Source organism: Lagopus leucura, unplaced genomic scaffold, assembly GCF_019238085.1.
Source record: "Lagopus leucura isolate 7727_CA_CO unplaced genomic scaffold, USGS_WTPT01 Super-Scaffold_100024, whole genome shotgun sequence".
Classification (NCBI taxonomy): Eukaryota; Metazoa; Chordata; class Aves; order Galliformes; family Phasianidae; genus Lagopus; species Lagopus leucura.
The window spans coordinates 190,963-218,823 of record NW_024962276.1 but is presented as its reverse complement, the minus strand read 5'-3'; the positions used below and the strand labels follow the sequence as shown (position 1 = coordinate 218,823).

At 45.6% G+C, this 27,861-nt stretch overlaps 1 protein-coding gene across 1 annotated transcript in view; it reads right to left on the bottom strand.

The window, feature by feature from the left end:
* The window catches only part of BAZ1B (bromodomain adjacent to zinc finger domain 1B), a 51,923-nt gene that overhangs the window by 21,166 nt on the left and 2,896 nt on the right, over positions 1–27,861 (bottom strand). Inside the window, exons 2-10 of the mRNA XM_042879447.1 lie at positions 27,059–27,175; positions 24,924–25,068; positions 23,818–24,016; positions 20,057–20,178; positions 19,019–19,216; positions 11,911–13,603; positions 8,486–8,624; positions 7,912–8,042; positions 5,062–5,173 (exon numbers count right to left, since the gene is read on the bottom strand). Coding sequence (XP_042735381.1) covers positions 5,062–5,173; positions 7,912–8,042; positions 8,486–8,624; positions 11,911–13,603; positions 19,019–19,216; positions 20,057–20,178; positions 23,818–24,016; positions 24,924–25,068; positions 27,059–27,175 — 2,856 coding nt within the window. The remainder of the gene's footprint in view (positions 1–5,061; positions 5,174–7,911; positions 8,043–8,485; positions 8,625–11,910; positions 13,604–19,018; positions 19,217–20,056; positions 20,179–23,817; positions 24,017–24,923; positions 25,069–27,058; positions 27,176–27,861) is intronic.

Below are 27,861 nucleotides of genomic sequence, written 5' to 3'. Positions count from 1 at the left end.
AGTTGATTCCCCTCCTGTTTATACTGAAAGGCTGCAGTGAGGTCACCCCGCAGCCTTCTTTTCTGCAGGCTGAACAAGTCCAGCTCCCTCATCCTGCCTTTGCAGGGGAGCTGCTCCAGTCCCCGATCATCTTTGTGGCTCCCTCTGGACCCTCTCCAACACCAACAGCTCTGTCTTTCTTGTACTGGGGGATCCACAGTACCCCAGATTGGGCCTCATGAAGGCAGAGTACAGAGGGACAGTCACCTTCCTGTCCCTGCTGGCCACCCCTCTGCTGATGGAACCCAGGACACCACCTGCTTTCCAAGCTGCAGGAGCACACTGCTGGCTTTTCATCCACTAGAACCCCCAGGCCCTTCTCTGCAAGGCTGCTCTCAAGGTTTGCTCCTCCCAGTCTGTATACACACCTGGGATTCCTGAGCAGGATAAGTGAAAAGTCTATTGTGCACTAATGTACTACTAGAAAGGTTTCAATTAACCCATGGTTCTTGTCAGAAAGACAGGTGCACATGTATCACACAAAGCACAAAAGCATGGACACAAGACTTTCTCAAGGACCATAATGCCCAGAATCTTTCAACAGGGAGATTTTAATAGGCATCAACATCAGTGAGTGTGGTTCTTCTGTCTTTTCCTGGCAGAAGAGTGGCAAACATCCATGCATTTATGAGTTGAAATGGACTTTTATGGTTTGAAACTGATATTCAGCTTCACCACTTCTAGGATCAGAGAGCAGGCCCTCTTCTTTTGCAGGGCAAAGTACTCCAAAAGCAAAAACCACTTCCATGAGATACTGTTCCTGTAGCTCTTGGGGAATTACGGATTCTATTTCTTCTCTTACTATTGTCCTGTAAATTCCCATTCTCAAGGAGAAAAGGAGCAAGACTGTGAAAAACAACACATCAAGGAGTTAATCTGGTACTGATTTCAAAGACCTAAATGAAGAACAGCTGCGGCTCTACCTTGCTATATGTGCAGTGTGAGGCTACTCTTAATTTCATTTTAGATGCACTACCAGGAAAGAGGCAGAAGATGCAGCAGAACACAAAGAAATGAAACTTTCTATACACCACATGCCAACATTATGAGCTATAGCATGCAAACAATACGGGAGTACCGATGTCCAAGGACTTCAGTGCAGTTTCAAGGCCTTTCAGGGTATGCAAGGACAATATGAAAAAGCAGTCAAGGAGGAGACAGTTCTGTACCATCTAAACTCATGAGAGTCCTCGAGAAAGGAGAGATCAATGGCGATGGCCAGAAAGCAAAATGCTGTAACAGGAATATGGATTTCCTAGAGGGAAATTGCAGTTGCTGCTTCCCTTCAAGTAACAGATCTCAGGTTGCCTTTGCTTTTCCTTTTGTAGTGATAGCTGTCAGAAAGGCTCTCTGCAGTTCTAGAGCTTCAAAGAAAGTCTTTCAGTGGAGGGAGCTTACTGTTTCTCTGTAGAAACGGCTTTTGGTGGTCCTGTTGGGAGAAATTCATGCAGCCAGTGCAGAAAAAAATTCAGTCTGAAGTGATTATGTGCTCTTTAGCAAACTGCCATTGTACCCTCTGCTCAATTAAGGGCATGAAGGTGTAAATCTGGTTCAGACCATTCACCTTCACTGCTTGCTACCAACCTGGTTGTGAGACCAGTGCACATAGGCAAGATATCTTCATTCAATAAAAAAATAAAAAAATAAAAAAATCAGCAAATGCTACGATTCTTAACAGTCCTTCCTAGCATCCATCAGATAGGACAGAAATCGAACACGTTATATAACAGAAGAGTCAGACAAAAAAAGTCATCTAGCCCAGCATCTTATTTCTCAGTGGCAGAAGAGCAGAGCAGGCATACAGAGACAGTTCTTAAATCTGCCCCTCAGATTTCAGCATTTGCTCTTTCATAACCTTCTTGAGTGCCAGGACAAGAACGCCTGTGCTTAGCAGTCATCAACAAACTCCTCTGTCAGTGGCTTCTCCAACTGCTGCACAGGCACAAACGAGAAGATCCACAGCAGCCAGGAGCAGTGAGTCGGGGATATCAGCAGATCTGAAGTAGTTCTTTCCTCTCTATTTGAACAACAACAACAACAACTGCCATTTCCTAGTTTAATTTTTTGGTCCCCTGTTTCTGCATCAAAATAAAATGCACTTTAAGGAGACTTCTCCCTTCTGCACTAACATTACTTGCTATCACCCTGCTGAACACAGACACATTACAGCATTTCTGTAATTTGCTTCCCAGCCAATTATTCTCTCATGAGAAAAGCTTCCTTCTCAACTTAAGGCACTTCAGCTCCTGCCAGGCCCTGTAACAACAGATCTTGTGAAGCAAGATTGCTCCCGACTGAGAAGAATTGTTTTGTCCTTGGTCTGTACTTCAGTTTAAGCTCCTTTTCATTTCTTTCATTAGACTCAACCGCAGTTACTAGGCATGCCTTCTTACTTTTAATAAAATCCTCATCCTGAAATGAGCCATATTGAGAATGTTTCCTTACTGCTGTTGTTTTTTCCCCCCCTAGTTTCCTAAAAACTTTCTTTCCTAAAGGTAAGAGGCATTACCTAGCATGGAAACTAAACAATCCTTCTATGAAGGTGATCCACCTGGTGGATGAGGGTATGGCTGGACATAACCACCTAGAATTTAGTGAAGGCTTTGTCTCACATCTGTCCTGGGACTGGGACAGATGTGCACTTTGCTGGGTAAAACACAGCTGAGGGCCAGGCTCTGAGCAGTGCTGGGTGGAGGTCCATCCAGCTGGCAGCCATCACCAGGGCACTCCCCAGGGATTGGTACTGGAACCACATCTGTTTAATACCTTCAGTGAGGATCGGAGGAGAGGATTGAGTGCACCCTCAGGAGGTTCTCAAATGACACCAAGCTGGGAGGAAGAATTAATCTGCCTGGGTGTAGAAAGGCCAGTTGCACCAGGGGACATTCAGGCTGGATATCAGGAATAGTTTCTTCTCCAGAAGAGAGGTGAAGGAGTCACCATCCCTGGAGGTGCTCTTGAACTGTGGAGATGTGGCACTGAGTGACTGTGGGCATGGCTGGGTTGGGTTGGACTACTGTCCCTTCCAACCTTAACGACTCTATGATTTCATGATCTCTTTGAAAGTTTTTGAAAGCATTTTAGGTTTCTGGGTGCCAATTTAAGGTTTGTTGTCTGTTTGTTTTTTAAACTAAGATTCTTAATTACTTTGTTCTCTTTTTTTAAACACCATAGTATGCTTAGATTCAGTATTCTTGTCACTTCTTACAAAGCTGCTCTTCAAAAGTAGAATATAACTCTGTCCTGAGACAACACCTGGTTCATAAAGCTGCCTCTCCTGACTCCATAAAGCACTTTTAAGCCTTGTAAGCCTGTGATCCTCTCAGCACATCAGCAAAAATTGCCAACCTGATTGAGAAATTCAGCAGTGCTGTCTGAAATGCTGTGCTTTTTCAAACTCAGCCTAGAATTACAACTCACAGGGGTTCTGTATTACATAGCTCATCTGATTTGGCTCTGTATTACCTTGAATTCATAGCAGTGTGCACTAGTAGCTTAAGCTATGGCTTTTCTTTCATAATTTGTCCTTCTACTGGAACATGTATTTCCACCCCTGCTGAATGAAGTAGTAGTAAAAGAGGCAGTTAAGGAAGAGCTGAGCGAACTTTCTTGTGAATCATACAATCTACAACCTCTTATTTAGCACCCATGCTCTAGGAATAACTTATTTCCTGAATTTTGGCCACGTAACAAGATGTGCAATCATTTAGACTGGAAAAGAGGTGGAGATCTCCCACTGCAATACTAGACAGAGTGAAGGTACACAGGGGAATCCTTGCTTTCTCCTACAGCCCTCTAACAATGAAAGGCAAGGGAAGAGAATTACGAAGATGTCCACAAATGTCAGTCTCCTCAGCAGTTCTTGATGGGAGAGGAGGAAGACCTTTGGTAAAGGATTTCTGACCTGCAGCAGCAGAACTACACTTTGGAGCTCAAATCACAAACTAGTGATATTTGGAAAAGATGGAGAAATCCCACTTGTCAGCAGGAGAAAACTGCGGGAAAAAGACACTGCTTATAAAGGAGCTGCAGGCATCAGTACTTTGTGAGTTTTCAAGGTCATGGATAACCACAGTCCTTCACAAGCAATTTGGTAGGTACAGGCGGGCCATTTTTTCTTCTGTCGTGGGGACAATGCTAACTTCTCCTTACCATCCAATGCAACACTTGACATAGACTTTCTTTAAAGACACTGATAGAACCAGTCAGTGGAGCAGGTCAAACATGCTCAAAGGTAGACTGTTCACATGCAATTGATTCATTTTGAAGACACATTGGTGGCTACAGCTTGGCATTAGGAAGTATTAAAGGGATAACTGGCTGTCCACATGTAAAAATATTTTGCTAAGCTCTAATAATCATCAACAGCAACAAAAAACAATTCCACATAATGGCGTTATAGGAGAACAAATGCAGTCTCCCAACTTGCTGTGAAACCTAGAAAGAAAGGAGCTGGGGGACTGCTCTGCATGTCTTACGTGATGGAAGAATGAGCAGCCTATACATGTGGCTCCAAAGACAGCAATATGTACAGCTATACAGAGGCTATTTCATCTGCTGAAGGACTCCATGAGCCACAGTTCAGGCCTGTTAAGACGAGCCATGAACAAAAACCTAGACAACCAGGTAAGTCACTGCTCCCACAGATTCTTGTTCAAAATACAGCTTGCCAATATTGAAAGCAGAATTAAAAACAACACAAGACACAGCAAAGCTTTTCAAATAAGAATTTTCCTGATTATAGAATAGGTAAAATTGATACAACAAAAAAGTGTTAATTTAGATTGGCTTTAAGTTTAATTAAATTAAACAGAGTGTTTCTACGGTCTCTTGGATCAGCTGCCATTCACTGTTCACTGTTAGTAATATCAGTTACAGAGGACTGGCAGGCCTATAAACTAATTCAGCAGTTAAATACTGAAAGAGGACTATGTACACAGTAGGGCCTATTGAGTGACTTCTCTGTACAGTTTCCTTGACCTTTATGCTTTGAGTATTTTGCAGCTATAAAGCATGTATTACCATAAGTTCTGTCCTTGCTTGGGTGCAGTGGTCTCTGCAGGGAGGTCTGCAGCACATGCAGACCTGTGAAGTGCACTCATTCTGCCATCAGCAGCTGTGCTCTTCCGCTTGTCTGGAAAAAAAAAAGCATAAGCTCAAATTCTTATTTGTGCTTCTTCTCAGACATACTTTATTTCATAAGAACTAACCTACCTTCAGTTAAGTACTTCCAATCAACACTTCTACCAACAGTGCATTTGGCAGAGAAAAGCAATCCAGAATTACTTTGCCAAAGCCCACAGTACTAGCACTTACAGAAACACAGAGATGAGCAATTATTCAAGAAAATATTATTACATCCTAAAGCACGTTCATTAAATTAAGAAAAGCATTTCAACCATTTCACAGAACTTTAGAATGGCGTGGAAGGAACCTTAGAGCACAGCCAGTCCCAATCCCTGCCATGACCTGGCTGTCCCCTGCCAGCTGCCATACCACATTCATGGCTTAAGTACCTCCAGAGATGGAGAACTCGCAGCTCTAGGCAGAGAACCAGGGCCTCTAACTTAAATCTCTCCTCTTCTAATTTAAAGCCACTCCCCCTTGTCTCATCACTATCAGACCACGTATAAAGTCAATCTTCTCTCCTACATACAAATTCCCTTTATACTGGAAGGCTGCAGTGAGCTCTCCTCTCTTCTCCAGTCAGAACACCCCCAGCTCCTCGGCCCGGCTCCACAGCAGAGGTGCCCCAGCCCTCTGAGCACCTCGTGCCCTCCTCTGGACCCGCTCCAACAGCCCCACGTCTTTCTCGTGCTGGGGGCCCCAGGCCTGGACGCAGGACTCCAGGTGGGGTCTCACGAGGGCACAGCAGAGGGGGACAGTCCCCTCCCTGCCTGCTGCCACCCCTCTGCCGATGCAGCCCAGGCTGCTGGCGGCTCTCCGGGCTGCACGCTGCTGGCTCAGGTCAGCTTTCCCTGCTCCAGAACCCCAAGTCCTTTCTGCAGGGCTGCTCTCAAGGAGTTCTTCCCCCCTTCTGAACACATACCTGCCATTGCCCTGGTACAGCACCTTGCACTTTTGCTTGTTGAACAACATTTGGTCCAGGTGGGCCAATTTCTCAATTGTCTGAGGAACTACAGCCTGATCTTGGTATCAGGAAAGGTCAGAGGGCACGCTGCCTCAAGTATGATCATGAGGCACATGCAGGACCACCAGAGATCAGATCCAGCCAGTGTGGGCAGGTCCTGCCCCACCAGCCTGACTTTGTTCTACAGCACGGGGGGATGAGAGAAAGGCTGTCAGCACAGACTACTCAGAATTTAGTAAAGCTTCTGACAGTGCCTCCCACAGCATTCTGCTGGGGAAGCTGCAGCCTGTAGCTGGGACAGATGCACACTTTGCTGAGTAAAACTCTGCTGGAGGGCTGAGCCCAGAGCAGGCCAGAGGTGGCCAGTCAGCAGTGGTGCTCCCCAGGAGTCAGCACTGGGGGCAGATCTGTTTAATATCTTTACTGACAACTAAGGCCAATGGGATGAGCTTCAATAAGACCAAGTACAGGTTCCAGCACTTTGGTCCCATGCAATGCTACAGGCTTGGGGCAGAGTGACTGGAAAGATGCGCAGAGGAAAAGGATCCAAGTGTATTAGTCAATGTAGTGCATTAGTCAATGGCAGGCTGAACATGAACCAGCCAACACGAACACTTTGCCCAGGCAGCCAAGAAGGCCAGCAGCATCCTGACTGGTATGGCAAGGGTCTCTGCTCCCAGGTAACAGCACTAGGACAAGAAATGACAGCCTTCTGGCACACCACAGGAGGTTGAGATTGGATATTAGGAATAATTTCTTCAAAAGAGAGGAAATGCATTGGAACAGCCTACCAGGGAGGCAGAGGAGTTTCCAAGAAGTGCAGAAATGTGGCACTGAGGGATGGGGCTTAGTGGCATGGTGATGATAGGTTGATATCATCAATACCAAGGTCAGTCTAGATGGTCTAGAGGACTTTTCCAACTTAATTATTCTACTGTGTCAATTACACCATTGAGCTTGATGCCGTTTGTAAACTTGCTGAGGATACACTCAATCCCATTCCTTATGTCACTGATAAACATACTAAAGAGCATGAATATCACTCGTGACTGGCCTCCACCTGGATACAGAGCTGCTGACCACAACCTACAACACCTAACCACTTCCTAGTGCAGTGTTTGACCACCCAGGCACCACGCCACCAAAGCAAAAATCACAGAGCAAGACAGATCTTTGGTTAATCCTTCCACCTCATCGACACATTCATGACAAGGTGAAGAGCAGGCTGAGCGGATGTGCAAGAGCGACTATTTGCCAAAATGGCCTCAATCAGCAAAGCTGTGAGTATCTAGAAGACTTCTCTGCTTGACACTATCCCAGAGGGGTCTACAGAAAAAGTAGTAAACAGGCCTTGAGATTTCTACAATGACAGCACCTGGTCACAGCTTAGCTTACTGATTCCCAGAGAAAAAGCAGCATGTTTGTTCTCTGTGGCAAACAGATGAATTTGTGAGATTTGTCACTGGTGGAGCTTAGCTTGCCCATGGTAAGTAAACAGGTACCAAGTAAAACAGAGCAGTTACTCTGTAGCTGATACTGACTGCTTTTAAGAGAGACGATCATATCCCATGGTGCTTCAGTGCTACACTGCAGTCTCAAAATCCGCAGCAGGGAGACCATAATGAACAAACTCCCCATGTGAGGGTTCCCCTGCGTGCACAGCAGGTTTAGAACAGAGGACTCCCACAAAGACTGGCCAGTTCTCCCTTAAGTTCATAAACCCATCCTAACAATCAGACAGCAACAAGGGAAAGATCCACAGAGAGGCTGGCTGATCATACCTCCTGAGCTGTAGTCTTTTCTGGCTTCTTCTTTTTTCTGATGAGGAAGGATGAATCTGTAGTCTATACTGTCATGTACCCAACCTTTCTCAATGAACAAGCCAGGGACCTCATCCGAGAACAGCCAATACCTGCAGGGCAAGGCACATGCACACGTTAGCAGCCACCTGTTACCAGTTTGGTGACTGTCACACACATACATCTTTACTTGCATGTGAGGGAATATCTGTTCTCAGAATTAATATCTGGGTGCATCTATACATTTAGTTGAGAAACTGGAAAAACTCTTATTAAAATTCATTCCAAGAGCACTCCTGCAAAACAAAGAGGGAGAAGACAGTAACTGGATTCTTGAGCACTGAAGCTCTGCTGGCTCGTGGGCTGTAGCCTCCAAACGGCCAACTACGTAAATGAGCGAAAATTACCACATTCTGTACGCACGAACTTTGTTTCTGCTCTCCTCCAAACTTCAGTGCAGGCAGAGTACCCTCCCCATCAACCACTTCTTGGAAGCTGTTATCTGCTCCTACGGGTGGGAGGAGAGCCAGCAGCACGGGGCCACCTCCTTTCCTACCTGTTGTGATTGCGGTCAGTGCCAACCGGGGTTCTGCGCATCACAAGCTTTGCTTTGGCAATCCCATCCTGGAACGTCTTCTCAGCTGCAGCTTTATGCTTCCGGATTCTTTCTTCCTCTGCTTCCTTCTCCATTCTCACTGTTGGAATTAGTGTGTGGAAGAGTTAGCTTTCTGCTATTGCATATGTATATGAGTATCATCCTTCATTCCACTTGGTCAGGAAAAAAAAAATCATTTATTGGTAACTTTGGTTACGACTGCTTTAGCCATCCACCCTTCACATCATCTTCCACCCACCACTATAGAAAAAAATTATCAAGAAGTGAAGTTTGGATAAGAACAGACTGGAGAAAACATTCCTCATTATTGTTCCTTATAAGTCAACAAAGTTGACTATTACTATATAACTACTGCTATGCAATTCCACATAACAGAATCAAAGATCTTTCTTTAACTACAGCACAACATAGAACAAGGAATTCTGCTCTAGTCGGCTCTAAGGCTGAGAGTAGAGCAGGAAGAACATGATAGAGATGAGCATGGCCAACAGGCACCTGCATCTCCACATCTGCAGCTATGAAGAATGGTGTTCCTACAAGTCCACATACTGAGCAAACAGATGCAGCACAACAGAAACCTCCTCTAGACACAAGTGTCTACCATGAGTAAGTCTTAACATTTTGTTCTTTCCCAGATATTCCACCCTGTGGAGAAGCATTTAAACAAATGAGACTGTGGGAAATATTCTTTTGCATTGAGAAAGTTTGAAGGCTTTTAGCCTTCTATAAAAAGAACCAAATAATGAAGACTTATCTTTACAGTAAAGAGTTTGAGCAGATGGAACGAGAGCATATGGAAGGGGTGAGCTGTAGGGCAGGCAAAAGCTAATATGCAGAGGTTGTATGCTAGCTGCTCACTCAAAGAGAAAGGCAGTTTCTTGCTAGAACTTTCCCAGGGCTGTTACCTACTCTCTTGCAGCCATTTGCTGCATTAAAATAGCTTTGGTAACAGTTGATTGGTAAGTATGTGCTTGGTTTCTGAAGTCCTGCCACCGTGACCAACCCTAACAGACTAATGAGATGTGCTGAAAGACATACCCCTGCATTTATTACACCAACCCAACTGACCAGCTTTCACATAATAACACACGAACACTAACCAACTTTCAGTAACTGCAGCATGAGAGTCCTCCCGTTACTTTCTTTTCTGTTAAAGCTGAGACCATCTTAGGAGTACTGGCTGCGATCTTCATAGGCTTAACTTTCAAGCAGTTGGAGCTTGCAGCTCCACAGATGTGACTCAAGCAGCAACAAGGACACCTCTGGCTGCAACACACACACACTCATCCACCAGCTCAACCACTCAGGTGTTTTGTCTGCAACTGCTTTACTTCCAAAAGACATTACCATTATTAAAAGTAAATGCAACTGACAGGGTGCAAAAGACACAAAAAGTCTATCTGATGGAAGGAGCATGCTGAGATGGTAACCACAGTGGGAACGAAGCTCTGTTTTTCACATGCTCCAATGACACAACCCCCAGAGTCTGAAGCCCTGAGCAGACTGGCTCAGCATCACTGACCCCACAGCCCAACTACTGCACCATCAGCATTAACCCAGAACTCTGCTGCTATAAGGGTATCTTTATGTCTGCTAGTAACCATTGAACAGGTAAATGTAGTCCTGGATAACTGAAATGTTGGACTTTGCTGGATGGAAATGAAGTGATACGAAGTCAAACTTCGATGAAAGGCTGCATCCTTCTCTGCCAGAGAGAGCTTGTTTTTCTTCTGGACTCCAGGAATGAATCAAGCTACCCAGCACACATTCTTATCTTCTTCAGAACAGCATTGTTTTTCCTTCACATCTCACTAGTGTAAACTATCCAAGTGAAAACAACATGAAGCAGCTCAAGCAGCAGTAGTGTCTGGATTGTGTTTCATTTTGTAGTAAGGCTTTGTCACAAACTTGCCATGAAACAACTGGAACACAACAAGATCCAGGGCCAAGCAGCCATCCAGCTGCAGTCTATTTGACACCTGATACTTTGTTTTTCTGCATTAGTGAGACAATGTTCCAGATGCTCCATGGGAAAAGGGAAACCAAAGTAAAATCAGTCAGTAAGAGGTTAACTGTATGAAATACATCTATAATATATATGCATACATATAAATAAATGCAGAAAATCTGTGGGCGTGGTAAAAGCCACAGCTCACAGCACAAGAAGAAAAAAAGCAAAACCCACAATATTCAGAATGTCTATGATGTGGGAGTAAGAGATCTAAGCCAGACCAGTGAGATTTATTAGTACTGTACTCAGTGAGAGACCCCTGGTCAAACAGAAACCAATATGCAGGGGAAGCAGCACAAGGCGTGACACCGGTGAACAAGCATCAACCAAATGCCCTCTGGCTGAGCATCAAGTGAATAGTTACCAGTTTTTAATTGACACTGAGATTGATGATTGATTCTAGTGAGACTTCCAACACCTGCATCCCTTACCAGACGATCTAAAAGGCATAATTACTTTCAGTGCAAGTTAGGGTTGTGTCCAGTACGATACTTCCCTTCTGAGCCCTGGGATATTCCATAGAATTTACCTATCCTCGATCTCTAGAACATATATTTCCAGACTCCACTAAGGTCACATAAACCAGGCTCCATGCGAGATCTTCATCCCTCAACTATTTCACAAAGGAAATAACCCAGGTGGGGTCATGCTGTCCACTTCCATCTGTCCAAGTTTACGAAAAACCAACCAAAAGAACACCAAACAAACCCAGAAGCACACTGCAGTGCTTCACTCTTCATATTCCACGCTCCTTAGCAAAAAGCGCTAATAGAGGCATCCCAAGTTCAGAGTAACTGGTGATTTATAGAGTCTTGAGGGGACAGCCTGCATTTATACAACTCCATTACAACTTCTTTGAAGTGAGAAACCACGAACAAAAGTTTGTTGCCCATATCCTTCTCTGAGAAGCCTGCTAGCATCAATCCGACAACATGCGTGGAGCATCTGCAGGAGCCTGCCATTAGCCAGGAGACTTCCCTGTGCAGTCAGAAGATCACAGAATCACAGCTGTTTAGACATTGGATTTTTTTTCTCCCTCCTCTCCTGTCCTCCAAACAGTTTTTCTGTTCTCCAGCTTTCCTGAGTCTGACAGAATTAGAAGGTACTGTTTAAAAGATGCCCGCAGGCAGAACTAAAACCAGTTATCATTTTTAACATTCCAGATTTTGAGCTACCATACAAACACCTAAAGCTTTCCCCAGCCTGTAAGAAAGAATATTTGTGTCTTTCCTTTTTCCTTTAAGCAAATTCCTTAAAGGCAGATAAAGTTTTTGGAAAGACTGTCCATTAATGTACTCTGCCTTACACCCCATCCCCAACACAGAAATACCCCAGTCTCCATTCTTTTTCTTACCTCTCATTTGCCTTTCTTGTTGCTCCCTTTCTTTCTTGGCTTGGATAGCAAGAAGGCGTCTGCTCTTCACAGCACTGATCATATCATCAGCTTCTATTTCTACCCGGTGCTCAATTTTCACAATCTCATTTTTTTTCTTCTCGTTTCTCCCCATTGCATTTTCATCTTTCCCATTCTCCTTGTTCTTGGCCACCATTTCTTTCCGCTTCTGTTTTTCCGCTCTCTTCTTGTCGTTCTCCTCCTTCAGGATAGCGAGGCGCTCCTTCCACAGCTCGGCTGAGGCCTGCTGCTTGGCCTCTACGTGATCCTGCACCGAGTAGGTCATCAGGATCCGGTGGCAGAGCGCCCCGAGTATCTGTAATTTCTCTTCAGGAGTCAACTCGAAGAACTCCGACGTCTCCAGCTTCTCCAGAAACTCATCTTGTACTTCGTTATCTTCAAAAGTCGCCGAATCCTTGCTTTCATCTACATTATCTGAGGCCTCGCTTTCCTCCTGTACGTCTGACTTGCGTAAGCACAGGCGGACCAACTCAGAAGCAGAATGCAACGTAAGTGGTATTTCAGAGAGCTTCATCCCTAGCTCAGCATAATCTTCAGCAATTTCATCCTGCAGCAGGGTCTGCAGAAGAATGACAAGTACCCGGTTCAAGTAAAGGAAGCCTCCCTTTTCTGCACAGAGAGCTTCCATCAGGGAGACTGCTGTAATGGGATACTGAGCATCTGGCATCAGTAGCCCTGAGTAACAGCTCAGGAATTCCACAACCATGGCAACATCCCCAAAGAGCGTATTAGGAAGCCCTTCTGGAGTATCAACCAGTTTAAATGTGGGCAAGTTCTTCCCCTTGAGATCTTGGTCCTCAAATCTTCTGTTTTTTTCCAGTTTTTCCTTCATCTCCTTCTCCTTGCGCTCTTTCGCTCTCTCCTTCAGTTTCTCTTTCAGCTTTTCCCTTTTCTTCTTCAGATACTCCTTCCGCTGCTCCTCTGTCATGGTGGCCAATTTCTTCCTGTGCTCGAGGAGCTCATAGCGCTTCTGTACCAGCCCTCGTAAATCCTCAGGAAGTCGGGCACGATCCTCGTTCGAGAGCAGCCTGGCTGTTTTGGAGATGATGCAGGAGAGTGCACTTTTTTTGTCTTCCCGGTCTTTGTTCTCTTTGTAGTAGGCAATCAGATGCAGTGCTGCAGGAGGCAGCTTCTGCGGTTTGCTGGAAGACCGAGGGGTGCCTCCAGAGCTCCTGGGAGTCCTGGACACCTTGGTGGTACCTTTAGCCATGTCCAGGAGCGTCATCTGCTTCATTTTCATCTTAGGGGTCTTCAAGCCTTTCCCAGGAGACTTTGATTTCCCGGACGTTTTCTGCCCATTTAAAACCCTTTTGCCTCTCTGTTTTTTGTCCAAGGGTTTGTTGCTGCCCTTTCCCAGTCGGCTCCTCTTTGGAATGTGAAAGTTAGAATCAAGTTTACCAGGCGACATGATCTTCATCATCTCTTCCAACTCCTCTTTGGGACATTTTGAGATCTTGGAGTTTTTCATCTTCAGTGGGGAGCCAATAATAGATTTCTCCAAATGCACGTGACACCACAAGGTAGGGCTCAGTGGCTGACTCAAAGATGATCCATCAGTTTTGGATTTCTTGGAAGGTTTTCTGTCAGGTGACCCAGAGCTCTTCCTCTTGGTTGAGGGGTTGAGAGTCATATACTAAGATTAAAAGAAAGTGATTTCATATTAATATTGGAAGATATATGAAGGATCTAGATAGCTTTTACATATTTCTTCCCCGTCGGCAAGTAGCACACAGTACCTTAAGGTAACAAAGGCTTCTGCAATAGCTTTCATTACAATGCACAGCAGTCAGCAGGTTGATTATGAGATTAGCAGCTCATTCCAGAAAGTTAACATTTAACTTTGTAAAAGAAAGTATTGCATACACACACAGAAAGATTTTAAATGCTTTCCACAGCACTGCATAAAATCACTGTTTCCTCTCAAAAGGTGAATTTCAGAAGCTGTTTCACTTCAAGATTTCTTAGCAAGTCCTGTAGGGTCCAGTCTTGATTGCATCCAGGTAAAAACTGATGGAGCACAGAGGTGATGGCTAACAGCAATTCAGAGACCTGCCTCTGAACTGCCTGGAAGTTTCACGATCCACATTTGCACTTTAAGGATGAGGTCACAAATGAAACTGAAGAAAGAAAATTCAATTCTGAATTCATGTAATAGAATTTTGTTTTTAAGCTGTTGAAATAATCCACCTGACAGCACACTTTCAGCATAGAACAGTTTAACCCAGAGTCAGAAACTGATTTCAGCAACTCAATTCAGTTTCAGGAATTCAGAAAGCCATTTCAATAAGTGAAAAATCAAATATCACACACTTATAATGTGACACATATGACATTTAGGTTATGGATAAAATGACCAGAAAACAGCAGCTGAAGAGTCAAAAATTAGGTAGCAATAAAAAACTCTGCAGTAGTTATCATAGATAAAGATGGAAGCTCACAGGAAGGTACTCGTAAGAACAGACTTAGGTAAAACCAGCTCACACATGCAACCAAGACTGTCAAAAAAAAAAACAGATTTTCTGGTCTCTGCATGTTCACTCTTGAAGGCCTTACTCCAATTTAAGAGTCCTCATTAGCTGTTTAGAGACTTTTTTTTTTTTTACTAAAGATGGCACCAAAGTTGAATCTGCTTATCCAAGCATAACTTCATTCTACAAAAACGGTGTTGACTTCTCTATTGAAAGCATCCAGTGTTAACAAGTTACCGTAACTGCAAGTTAACAGATCCACAGCTCATGCTGTGTATTAAACTGCCAGTTATACAACAGTTACTTTGCCAGAACACTGGATTAAAAAGTTCTCCAATCATTTCTTGGTTTAAAATTCAATCTCTGTGCCGAGTGGGAAACATGGCAGAAGTGCCATCCTGAACCACAAAGCTAGGGGCCTGTGCAAATCACATGGAAGATGTTAGCTGTGTGCTTTTTCCCACACCAGAAGCAGACCTGGAAAGGTTAAGAAGAGTCAAGTTAGAGTACAGAACAACTTGAATTCTTAATGTGAATTCTTGTGGTGGAGCTTAGGGAAGAGGTGGAGAGGTTAAGATCCGTTAGAGACTGCGAGAGGGAGATGGACTGGTGGTGTAACTCTCTGTGAGAAACAAGCAGAGACTGCAACCTCCAGCCTGTAGCGGACTCTCTCCCTTGCCGTGGTCAAACCGAGAGAGCTGACTTAAGAGAAGAGAAATGGCAGCAGGTCCCATCTCAGTGACGCAGGCAGCGCCCTTCCCGACCAACCTCGGTTCCTCAGGTGCCTCTGAGTAACAGGTTTGAAACCCTGGAACTTGAGGGTGAGGAGGCTGAGAATGAGGTGGTGGAACAGGCACCGAGATTTCCTAAGGAGAGGCGGTCGGCTCCACGCTTGCAGACCGCCTCTTCCGGTAAAGAAAGGAGGCTGATAGTGGTAGGAGATTCCCTTCTAAAAGGGACTGAGGGCCCGAGATGTCGACCCGACCCCACCCGGAGGGAAGTGTGCTGCCTCCCTGGGGCACGGGTCAGGGACATCTCTAGAAAGCTGCCTGGGATTATTCGCCCATCTGACTGCTACCCCTTATTGGTAGTTCAGGTTGGCAGTGATGATGCTGCCAAGAGAAGCCTAAGGGCTATCGAGAATGACTTCAAGGGTCTGGGGAGGGTACTGGATGGTGCAGGAGTGCAGGTGGTCTTCTCTTCTATCCCTTCAGTGGCAGGGAAGGACTCTGAGAGGATCAAAAAAACCCTCCTCATCAATAAATGGCTTAGAGGCTGGTGCAGGCACAAGAACTTTGGTTTTTTTGACCATGGGGCAATTTACTCAGCTCCTGGTATGACGGCTGCAGATGGAGCTCACCTGTCTGCAAGGGGTAAAAGGATCCTAGCCCAGGAGCTGGCAGGCCTCATCAAAAGGTCTTTAAACTAGGTAAGAAGGGGGAAGGGGACAAAATGAGGGCTGCTGAGGTTGTGCGGGTAGTTCGAGGTTCAAAAGTGAACTTGATGGGTGGAGTTGGAAGGAATGGAGTGTGGCAGGGGAATGCTGCTTCCCTTAAGTGTCTATACACTAATGCACACAGTATGGGAAATAAACAGCAAGAGTTGGAGATCTGCGTGCGGTCGCATGGCTACAATCTTATTGCGATCACAGAGACGTGGTGGGACAGCTGGCATGACTGGAATGTTGTCATGGAGGGCTGTGTGCTTTTTAGGAAAGATCGGCCAGTGGTGGAGTTGCTCTTTATGTGAGAGAGCAGCTAGAATGTATTGAACTCCACCTGGGGGAGAGCGGCGTAGCAGGGAGAGCTTGTAGGTGAGAATCAAGGGGCGGGCTGGTATGGCTGACACCGTTGTGGGTGTGTGCTACAGGCCCCCTGATCAGGAGGAGGAGGTTGATGAGGCCTTCCTCAAGCAATTGGAAGCAATGTCACGATCCCAGGCGCTGGTGCTTATGGGGGACTTCAATTATCCAGATATTTGCTGGAAAAGCAATGTGGCCAGGCATGTGTGGTGCAGACGGTTCCTGCAATGTGTTGAAGACAACTTCCTGATGCAGGTGGTTGAGGAATCAACAAGGAGAGGGGTACTGACGGACCTTGTTCTCACTAATAGAGAAGGGCTTGTCAGCGAAGTAAAGGTCGGGGGCAGCTTGGGTTGTAGTGACCATGAGATGGTGGAGTTCAAGATCCTGAGTGGAAGAAGTAAAGCAAAAAGTAGGATTGCTATCCTGGACTTCAGGAGAGCCAACTGCGATCTCTTCTGAGACCTACTTGGAGCGATCCCATGGGCTAGGGTGTTAGAAGGTAAGGGGGCCTGTGAGAGCTGGTCGGCATTTAAGCAGCTCTTCTTCCAAGCTCAGGATCGGTGCATCCCTGTGAAGAAGAAATCGGGAAAGGGTGGCAGGAGAGCTGTGTGGATGAGCAAGGAGCTCGTGCGCAAACTCAAAGGAAAGAAGGCCCATGAAATGTGGAAAAAGGGTCTGACTACTTGGGAAGAATACAGGAACGTTGTCAGGGCCTGCAGGGATGCGACGAGGAAGGCTAAAGCCCACCTGGAATTAAATCTGGCAAAGGGGATAAAGGATAATAAAAAAGGCTTTTTTAATTACATTAACAGTAAAAGGAAGACTAGGGAGAATGTGGCTCCCCTGCTAAGTGACAGGGGTGTTCTGGTAACAGGGGATGCTGAGAAGGCAGAGATACTGAATGCTTTCTTTGCTTCTGTCTTCAGTGAAAAAGCTCCCCCTCGGGAATCCTAGACCCTGGAGGTTAGAGAGAGGATCTGGGGAATGGAAGACCTCCCTGCAGTCAGGGAAGAGGTGGTCCGAGAGCACCTAGGCAACACCAATGTTCACAAATCCATGGGACCCGATGGGATGCATCCACGGGAGCTGAGGGAGCTGGCAGAGGTGATTGCTGAGCCGCTTTCGGTCATCTTTGAGAGGTCTTGGAGGACGGGGGAGGTGCCTGAAGACTGGAGGAGAGCCAATGTCACTCCAGTCTTCAAAAAGGGCAAGAAGGAAGATCCAGGCAATTATAGGCCAGTCAGCCTCACCTCTGTCCCTGGAAAGGTGATGGAACAGTTTGTGCTGGATGTCATCTCCAGACAACTGGGAGAAAAGGAGGTTATCAGGAGTAATCAGCATGGGTTCACCAGGGGGAGGTCGTGCTTGACCAACCTGGTAGCCTTCTATGATGTTGTCTCTGGCTGGATGGATAGGGGGAGAGCAGTGGATGTAGTCTACCTTGATTTCAGCAAGGCATTTGATACTGTCCCCCACGACATCCTTATAACAAAGCTGAGGAAGTGTGGGATAGACGAGTGGACAGTGAAGTGGGTTGAGAACTGGCTGACTGGCAGAGCGCAGAGGGTCGTCGTTGGTGGTGCGGAGTCCGGTTGGAGGCCTGTAAGCAGCGGTGTTCCTCAGGGGTCTGTGCTGGGTCCGGTCTTGTTCAACATCTTCATCAATGACCTTGATGAGGGGACAGTGGCCACCCTCAGCAAGTTTGTGATGATACAAAGTTGGGAGGATTGGCTGACAGCCTGAAGGCTGTGCTGCCATTCAGCAAGAGCTGAACAGGCTGGAGAGCTGGGCAGAAAAAAACCAGATGAGGTTTAACAAAAGCAAGTGTAGAGTCTTGCATCTGGGGAGGAATAATTCCATGCACCAGTATAGGTTGGGGGATGAGCTGCTGGAGGGGAGCTCTGCGGAGAGGGACCTGGGTGTCCTGGTGGACGACAGGTCGGCCATGAGCCAGCAGTGTGCCCTTGTGGCCAAGAGGGCCAATGGCATTCTGGGATGCATTAAAAAGAGCATGGCCAGCAGGTCAAGGGAGGTGATCCTCTCCCTCTACTCTGCCCTGGTAAGGCCTCATCTGGAGCACTGTGTCCAGTTCTGGGCTCCCCAGTACAAAAAAGACAGGGATCTCTTGGAAAGTGTCCAGCAGAGGGCCATGAAGATGATGAGGGGCCTGGAGCATCTCTGCTATGAGGAAAGGCTGAGTGAACTGGGTCTGTTCAGCCTTGAGAAAAGAAGACTGAGAGGAGACCTGATCCAGGTCTATCAGTATCTGAGGTGTGGGGGCAGAATGGCGAGGCCGGACTCTTTGCAGTGATGAGTGGAGACAGGACAACGGGAAACGGCCGGAAACTGCAGCATAGGAAGTTCCACACAAATGTGCGCAAGAACTTCTTTACAGTGAGGTGACGGAGCACTGGAACAGGCTGCACAGGGAGGTGGTGGAGTCTCCTTCTCTGGAGATGTTCAAGACCTGCCTGGATGCCGACCTGTGCGACCTGGTGCAGGGAACCTGCTTTGGCAGGGGGGTTGGACTCAATGATCTCTGGAGGTCCCTTCCAACCCCTACAATTCTGTGATTCTGTGATTAATGTGGACCACTGCTTTAGACAACTAAAGCGTGTCACTCCATACAGATGTCACAGATGACAAGAGCAGGGCATCTGCTCTGTAGGCCTCTTGAATTTCAGCTCAGGAGTAGCAGAACCAAACCAGCATGCTGAGAACTGGTTTTGTCATCCATTCCCCACCTTCTGAAGGAGATAGTTTTAGGAATTCTTACCTTATGCGGGTCAAGCAAGAAGTCACTAAATTTGCTGGGGAGAGAATATTTCTTCACCAGCTCATCCTCCACCACCCACGGGGCGTTCTCACCGATGCCAGCGCGCAGCGCGTTGTGCCGGATGAAGTACCTCAGGATCTCCTTGTTGGGAGGACGCTCCGTACGGACCAAGCTGTCTGCTGGCACGTTGCTGATGATCTTGGAGATAAGCACACATGCTGTTAGCATCTAACATCTAGGCACATGACAGACAGACATCGCATGGCTAAAAGGAGCACGGGCTGGTACACTGCCTCATGTCCACAAACTATTACACAAGGACTCAGAAACAGAACTGAGATACATAATAGAGATGAGTAGGGGACTCAGTTAGCCAAAAAATCCTTAGAAGTATTATTTTATGTTACAGACTTCTTGCCAAAGCCCATTGCTTTACTTGGCAACTACAGAAGTCTCTGACCTTTCCTCACACACGCTTGCTACTAACCTAGAAGCTTTTACACATTAGTGTTTATTTTGTCTCGATTTCTGCCCTGATACCAGACTCTGCAAACAGTACTCATTAAGCTGAGGTCAGTGCTGCCTCCATCAAAATGGCAAACAGATGACAAAAAGCATGCAGCAGTGATGCAGCTACGCAGAGCTTCCACAAGCACAGTTCCCTGTGATGCTCAATGAGGTTCTGTTAGAACAAAAGCAGCTGCTCCTGCTTGCAACTATCAGCACCCCAGCCCTCACCATGTTTCATTCACAGCCTGATTGCAGGTGAGCCAGGAAACAGCAGCATCTCTAAAGCCAGTGCAGCACTGTCTCAGCTCTGTGTAGTACCAGGGGATTGTCACGTGTCTCCACACACAAAACCAAACTACATATAGGAACAGTGAGACTAGTCAGCCCTGCTGGTAACTGCAGACATCTTGCTTCCAACACCAACTCCATCAGGAAGTATTATGTCATTTAACATACACTACCTATAGATTATTAAACTGAGCTTCCATGTTCATGTTATAAGAGGAAGGATTCAAGCAGTCATCTCACCTTGTCTTCATTTTTCAGCTTGACATCATACTTGTGGGGCAGGAATTTTGGTGGAGCCCACTTTCTTTCTTCCTTTTTCAAAGAAGTAGGAAGCTTCCGAGGAGACCGACGTGCTCGATCATCTGATAAACCAAGATAAGACATTAAGTGTCTCAGTGTTAGACTTCTAAGAAGTTAAAGAACTCTGATGTTAACTGGAGCTGTGCACCCTCACCACCCACACAGTGTTTGGTTAAAAGTCCCCAGATTAGTTTTCAGAAACATTCTTAAGACAGAGGCAGAAAGGGAAATCCCAAAATAGGTGTGAAATCAGTGACCACACCTGTTTTCAAGGAGCATAAAGGACTACTAGCACTACTTAAACTCATCTCCTTAAGGAAGCCAAGCTGCAACTACTTCTGAAGAGGCAGAAAAGTCGTATGAAGTTTACAAATTGACACTAGGTTTTATGATCTAACTGGCAACCTGCTTAGCTGGCTGCTGCTTAGCCAACTGGCTCTGTCATAACATATTTCAAATAATTCTACTGCATAATTCTATTGCAGGAGTTTAATTTGAAGTCAGTAATTCACTTCCCTGGTCACTAAGTGACTTCCAGCTATGTGCTACCGTGCATGTGAGCTAGTTTAGCTGTGGATTTTAAATATATTCATACAACTTCCCTAAATCACTCTCAGGAAAGATGTAATTGCAAGAGCACAAAGGAATCACATCTCCTCGCCAGCTGACACCAGGCCTATTGTTTCCACATTCAGGTCGCACATTTCATCACTCAAGACAAAAACCCAAGCTTATTGAACAAAGCAATCCCCAGATGTTTTTCACACTTGTGGCTATGACTCAATGAAAGCACTAAAGTAAGCCTGACAGATGAAAATAATTGCCTGCTAAGTATAGACAGAACACAAGTTATAAGATGCTAGATTAAGTCAGATTTTTTAATTTGCGTATCACTGTCGCACATTAAGTCCTACAGCATTTAAACTTCAGCAGTGTATATATAAACTGCAGCTTATGTATACCACAACCAATTTCTGCCACCCATCTCCTCCAAAAATCAGGAGACTCGGTAAGGTAACAGACCACAGATGCCAGGGGCTGCCTGCACCATCCACATAAACACGTAGTTACTTCCTGCCTTCGCCATGTACTCCACACAATGAAGGTTCAATTCTGTTCCAAGTGCTACTCATTACAGAGGTTCTGAGTAAACAAAAAAAGCACCCTGAGTTTTGTAATAGTACGCATGAAAAGCGACTCATCAGCTCCCCACAAGCCTTGACTTGGACCTGCTGTTGTTCCGCATTTGTATTAGAAGTCTTGGTAAGTTAACAAACACCAAACCATGTTTTTTCACTCAACAGCACACTGGAAGCTGCACACAAGACACTTCAAGTTGCGTAAAGGATCTGCTTTTAGAAATCTGGTTCAGTGTCCTAACTGGCAGTGCTCTCTCTGCTGCAGATGTGTACCACACATGACAGACTTGTGCCTACAGTTAACACGGCACTGCTTGGTCCTGGCTCTGACTCTGAAGGACTTGGCCACACACCACTCTGCAATAGGCCTGCAAGTGACCTCTCTACGATTTAATACCTACACTCTAGAAATAGGCATAACTGAATTGCAGCTCACCAAACAGCAGCTGGAAATCCAAGAGAAGATGGCAATAAATCACTACACACTCCTTCCTGAAGTTATTTTTATAAAATGCATACCTTAAGTACATTTTTTGATGCACTGTACTGGAACAAAGCTTACATCAGCCACACTCCTGGAACCTTACAAAACACCCACATGTTGTTGTCTCCTATTCATCAGTTATTTTAGATTTTCCAAAGCAGTATTAGCTCTATGTGCAGCTCAAGCTGCAGAACTTGCCTTCAGGAGCTCATCATCCACGTTCAGGAAAAGCTAGCCTTTCGGTTCTGCAGACTTCCCAGATTTCACTCCCTAAGCAACTAAAGACACAAAGCTACTTTAGACTGCACATCTGACAATAATTCCTGTATGCAGCTGCATTTTTTTTCCCCAACATAAGCACCATAATCTCCCAATCAAGGAAACCAAAGCTGTCTTTCAACAGAATCTGCAAGTTTGACATCAGTGAAACACTTGGGTTAACTGTGCCCCCTGCTGAGCTCAGAGAACGACACAGTCCCACAACAGGCAGTGACGCAGAGCCTCAGCATTCACTCTTGTTCAGTGACCTCAACACACATCAACAGTGGTTCAAATATGTAACACGGGAAAGAAAAAGTGCAAGTAAGCATGGCGAGGTGACCCACAGAGGTTATATGCTGCCTCCTGCAGCTGCAGTCAAGGGAGCACTGCAGGAGTGGGGTCTTCATTACTTCTGCAAAAGTATGCTGTAGAAATACAACATTATTGTAACAGACTCTGGGATACATCTTTCAGAATGAGTTGACGCCTATGGACGATGTTCTGTTACAACCGGGGACGTAAAAGCATAGCATTACATACCTTTTAATAAAGGCCTACATACAAGAAGAGTTGGAGCGCTCACTGCTTCTAGTGATTATGGTATGAGACAGCTGGCAGGGTTTATCTTCTACAGAAAGGGAAGGACAACCCCACTTTACCAGGGGGCAACTTAAGGCAGGTCAAACGTGAGCCATGGCGTGAGAAAGGTGCAGGGATCCCTGCTCCACCACAGAGATGTGCCATGCTGCACAGCAACACTGCCAGCCTGCACAGGACTGCAGCTGAACACAGCTGGTTGGAGCACCACACACCACTGAGCAAATTATCACAGCGGTCCTTATGAAAGATCTCAGCCCAAAAAAGCTGCTGTAAATCAAAACAGTTTGTAACTTTTTCCAGTACAAATCAGAAACAGTTGACAATTACTAAGCCCAGAAGAGAGCTTGGAACAACTCGTATTCTGCTCCTGATCCCACAGCTAGCTTGCTGTGCTGCCTTCAAGCTCCCCCTACTCTGTACCAGAGGAGGCTGTACACCTTTCTTAGATGCTGGACTGACTACTTACAACAAGGAAGCAGCTTATTGCATCTCTTTGTCTTTAAAATTCAGCCTATCCAGATTATTAATATGCTATTGATTTTCTTGGCTTGGGTTAACAAACACTTCCATATCTGTTAAAGAGTATTAGAATTCCACTTTCAAGAAGTTATACAGGAGATTAAACTATTTTGTTGGTTTTGTTTGCTTCTTTTCTTTCAGTCAAAACTTTTCAGATTCAAGATTTGGACATCCACTGCTTTATCCACAGCAAAGAGAAACAGATACAAGATCAGGGAACAATACTTGAAAGCACACCTTACCTTGAACCCTTAGAAAAGAGTTTGGTATGTACGTTTCTGCAGGAACTTTGGCTCATCATTTGAAAACTGGAGTGGGGAAAACCCAATGTTTGCTTTTTATGTCAAATGGGGACATGAAAAAAAGAGCTTGTCTGATAGCAGAAAGAAAACGAGAACTCGCATCTGATCACAGAATGACAGAGGTGGTTTTTCAAAGGATGGAACAGGGATATGGCAGCAGAATTTTATGATTCTGCATCAACTTCTGAGTTCCCCTCACCCTTTTCAGTACACTTGTTATACTTTCAAACCTTACACGTTCCACATGTAGCATTCTGCACTGCACCTTTGGAATACAGAATGGCTTCCATTTTCAAATAAGCGAGGCAACAGCACTGATGCCACCACTAACAAAGACAATTTCAGGACCCTGGTTACACAAGCTGTTCCCTGGTGGCATGCTGTTTTACTACTTACTCATACTTTCCTTCCTGTTGTCTTCCTCCTTCAGGATAGACTCCTTCTGATTGTCCTGGGCTGCCTGGCTGGAATTCTCTTTATCACTGGATGGGGAATCGCAGGCTCCTTCAGATTTCTTTTCAGAGGCCTCTTCATCAACTTTCTCCAGGGGATGTATTTTCACAACTTTCACAGGCAGCATTTTCTCCTTACCGACCTGCATCAGATTATCAACAAAAGTAAGCTTGAGCAAGACCTGTGAATGAGTTCTAATGCTATGAAAAGGCAGAAAGAAGTCACCCCACTGAATAGACAAACAACTCACAATAAATAAATGGGCTTCTAAACTGTGGTTTGGCAAAACACTTAATGGACGCCTGACTGAGAGAAGCTCATCATCTCTGTCATGAAACAACTGCAAGCTTTCCCCTCCTACTCCTATCAGGACACTTTGTACAAATTCTTAAGAACAAGAACTGCCAACCCACAAGTTTCTCCAGCATTTCACAATGCTGCTTTCTCAGTCTAAGGAAGGAGTTACTTTGGTAGCTCCAAAAGAGGTCCTAAACAGATTGTTAGCAGAAAGCTGTTTTTCGTCACTTTCCCTAGTTTAAATGAGCCTGAGTTTTTCCCATTAATCCTTGTTTCAGAGGGGTTTTTCTAATTATCAGAACATCACTAAATACATCCAAGCTGTTGACTTCAATCCATACCAGTTTAAGACTCCCACTTCTAGGAACACGTTACGTGAAAAGGCCACAGCAGATTATGAACTGTAACCACTTCCAATTAAAACAAATACGAATTATTGTATATATTTAAATATATACACACAGAGCATCACACACTTCAGCCGATAACAAAGGTATCCTCACTTTCCCCCCCCACACACACACACAAGTCAGTCCTTCTCAGGACGTCAGTGTGGTGCATCCATATACTTCTGTTTATGGAACTGCTCTGCATTTGAGAGCAGTGCTGCCCCCGGGCTTCCACAGAACAGAAATTCTCACCACCTTTCTGATAACACAAGTGACTGATCTATCCTTTCCCACTCCTGCCTTTAGATATCCCAGATCGGCTCTGTGCAAAAGCAGGGGATTAAATAGAAAACACATCCGTACCTCAAGATCACACTCCTCTCCCACTGCAAATTTGGTCATGATCTCCACCCAAGCTGCATCCACCAGCTTCTCCAAAGATACGGTGTTGTGGTGAACTATTTCCAGCACCGGTTTCTCATACCAGATGGGGAACTCCTCCTTCAAGCTGAGCGAGGGCATAAGAAGCTTTCGTTATTCAGGGAATAAAAGCCAAAATGCAAAGCAGTCTCCCATTTCACAATTCCAGCAGCAGCCACAGCCAGCACAATGTTCCAGGCAGAAGCCACACTGGAATGCAGAGACAGTTTTTTCATGCGCTGCCCTGTGTGACCAGCCCATGAAGTGTTAATTGGCACGACAACACTAATTGTACTTGTCCTTCCCAGAAGGAACGCTGAAGGGGGTTCTGGGAAGAGCAGCACTGCTGGTAAACCCTTTCCTGCTGGTAATTATTGCCTCCTGAACTGATGTTAAATATACACCAAGATCTTGTCATTATTCTGGGACCTGTTCAAAACTTGCTTCCTACAAACCATAAGATGATGCTGGTAAACACTGAGAGCTTCCTGCTTCCTAAACCCTGGCCCTACGCACTCCAAACACAACAAAGAAAGCAAAGGTAGGCTTAGACAATCTCATCTTTCCACAGGAAAAAACGTTCTGTGTTTCATCATGTCAAGATTCTACAACTTTTTCAAAAGAGACAAAAAACTGTTACAAGTTCACTTATTCTTGAACCAGTCAAGTCCAGGAATTGACAGGGTACTGAGAAGTGCACTGTGGAAAGCTCTCCGAGCTGCAAAAAATCAGAACTGTCACGTTACTGCAAGAAGGCACAAAATGCTCTGCTTTTTCCAAAACCCTTTCAGCTTCCTCTGCTGTTTGCTGTTCTGCAACTGCCACCAACAGATTGATCCCCTCAGCAAACTAAACAATCTCGTTCTTTTTCCTGTCAGCAGCCACTAAACAGCTTTTAGACCCATTTAGAGACACACAAAATTTCATCAAATCCTTTTTTCCGCCGACATTCAGAGATGCTGCAGCTAGAGTTATCGACAAACCTTTCAGTCACACTTTGGTCCTTTTTGGGTTTTTTTTTCTTCCTCCAAAGTGCCCAGCCAATCCAACCTCACCACCCAACAGAACACAACCTTTGCCAGCTGCACGCCCTCCTCTTGAGCACAAAGACAGGTGAGGAAGGTGACAGCAGCACTTCAAGCTCCACTGAAATAAGGACCAGCAGGAAATAGGTCTCCTATTCGTTGCCTTTAAGAACGTGTTTAAACCTTAAATTATGGGGCATTTCTCCTCAAGGTGAAGCTATCAACTCCTCCACCAACCAATCAGGAATTTGCACTCTTCGCCAAGAAACACAGAAGTTCTCCTGCCTTGGTGGTACCACTATCTGCCCTGTTTGAATCCAGGTAAAAAAAAAAGTCACAAATTTAAGTAATCAGTTTGCAGAACAGAGAAACATGCCCTTCGTCTGGCATTATTCATACAGTTTATTTCATGAGTACCAAACCACAGATGTGACTTCAGCCACGGGCAAGTACCTTCACAGACAATTCCCCTGTGGCTCTAGGGCCGTGCTGGATCTCGACCAAAGACTCAGGGCGATGCTGAGCACTGCAAGGGCAAGCTGGGGACACATGAGCAAGGAGGAACACTGTTGGTCTGAACAAAGTAATTGTTCTTGCTGTTCTCCCTTTGTTCTCTATCATTTCAAGTAGAATGTATGCCCAAACACTTACTCCAGAACAGCTGAATGACCAATTCCACCACAGATCTGTCAAAAATAATTACAGCTGCAGATCTCACTGATACAAAATGCTCCAACAGCATCTTGCTCTATTTTTACATCAGGATTTTTTTTCCCCTCACTATAAAGAACTCCCATTACTCAGGGAGCTTTAAAACACAACAAATACATACACTGAGCTATTTGAGTTCAGTAACACCAAGCTACAGCAAAGTACCTTACTGTCCTGTTTTCAAGTTCAGATATTTTGCTTTTGACTCCAGAAGCCCCAGACCTACTGCCAGGCAGCAGGAAGGCAGCCACCTCCCCGTCCAGCACCCACACCTCCCTGCACACCCCCTGCCCTGCCCCAGTGCCCACACACAGGCACATACCAGCTCTGCAGGGTACTCACAGCTCAGCAACTTCCTGCTCCTCCTCCCAGGCCTCTTTGTGTGTCAGCTGGCTGCTTCCTGTGCTCTTGCACGTCCATATCCGCTCGCTGTATCGCTCCAACCGCGCTTCATACTCCCTGTAGCAGCAGCAGCTCAGGAAAACAGGAGTTATGCAGTAGGCACCACCACAATAGCACGAAACAGTCTTATTCAATTAGACTCTTTCTGTCTGAGCGCGTAAAGGCCACATTACAGCAAGGTTTGACCCTGCATCTCTGCTGCACTAAATCTGAATGCTTTCAGACCAGGAACTACCAGAGCTCTCCACAGCCTGTCCTCTTCTGCGCTGCCCTACGGAAACTGCACGCCACCAACCGAGCTGAGGAATGCACCAGGAAATACGTGTGGCTGAGCACTTCTTGGGTCTGATGAGACTCCAGCTTTCCCAGGCAGACTTGTGGGGAAGCAGCCCCAGCACCACAGGCACATGGAAGAGGCACAGAAGGACCCTCACCACTTGCCCGTCCACTGGCAACTGCTGCTCCGTGCCTTATGGGGTCACACACATACATGAAGCTTTCTACAGACTGCACGGGAACAACCATCAGAAAATGTAACAGTGCAAATCCTTACTCATCCAGCCTGTTCATTTGCTGTATGCTTTTGTCTTTGTTTTGTTTGTTGGTTTTGTTTTGTTTTTTAAATTTGCATTAGGAAGGTAAGTCACAACTCCAACAAGCCCACTTCCCCGGGCATTTCTCCCCAGTCCTGAGTCAGAGCAGGAGGTGCAGGAGTGTGAGCACTGCCAGGCAGCTGCCCAGAC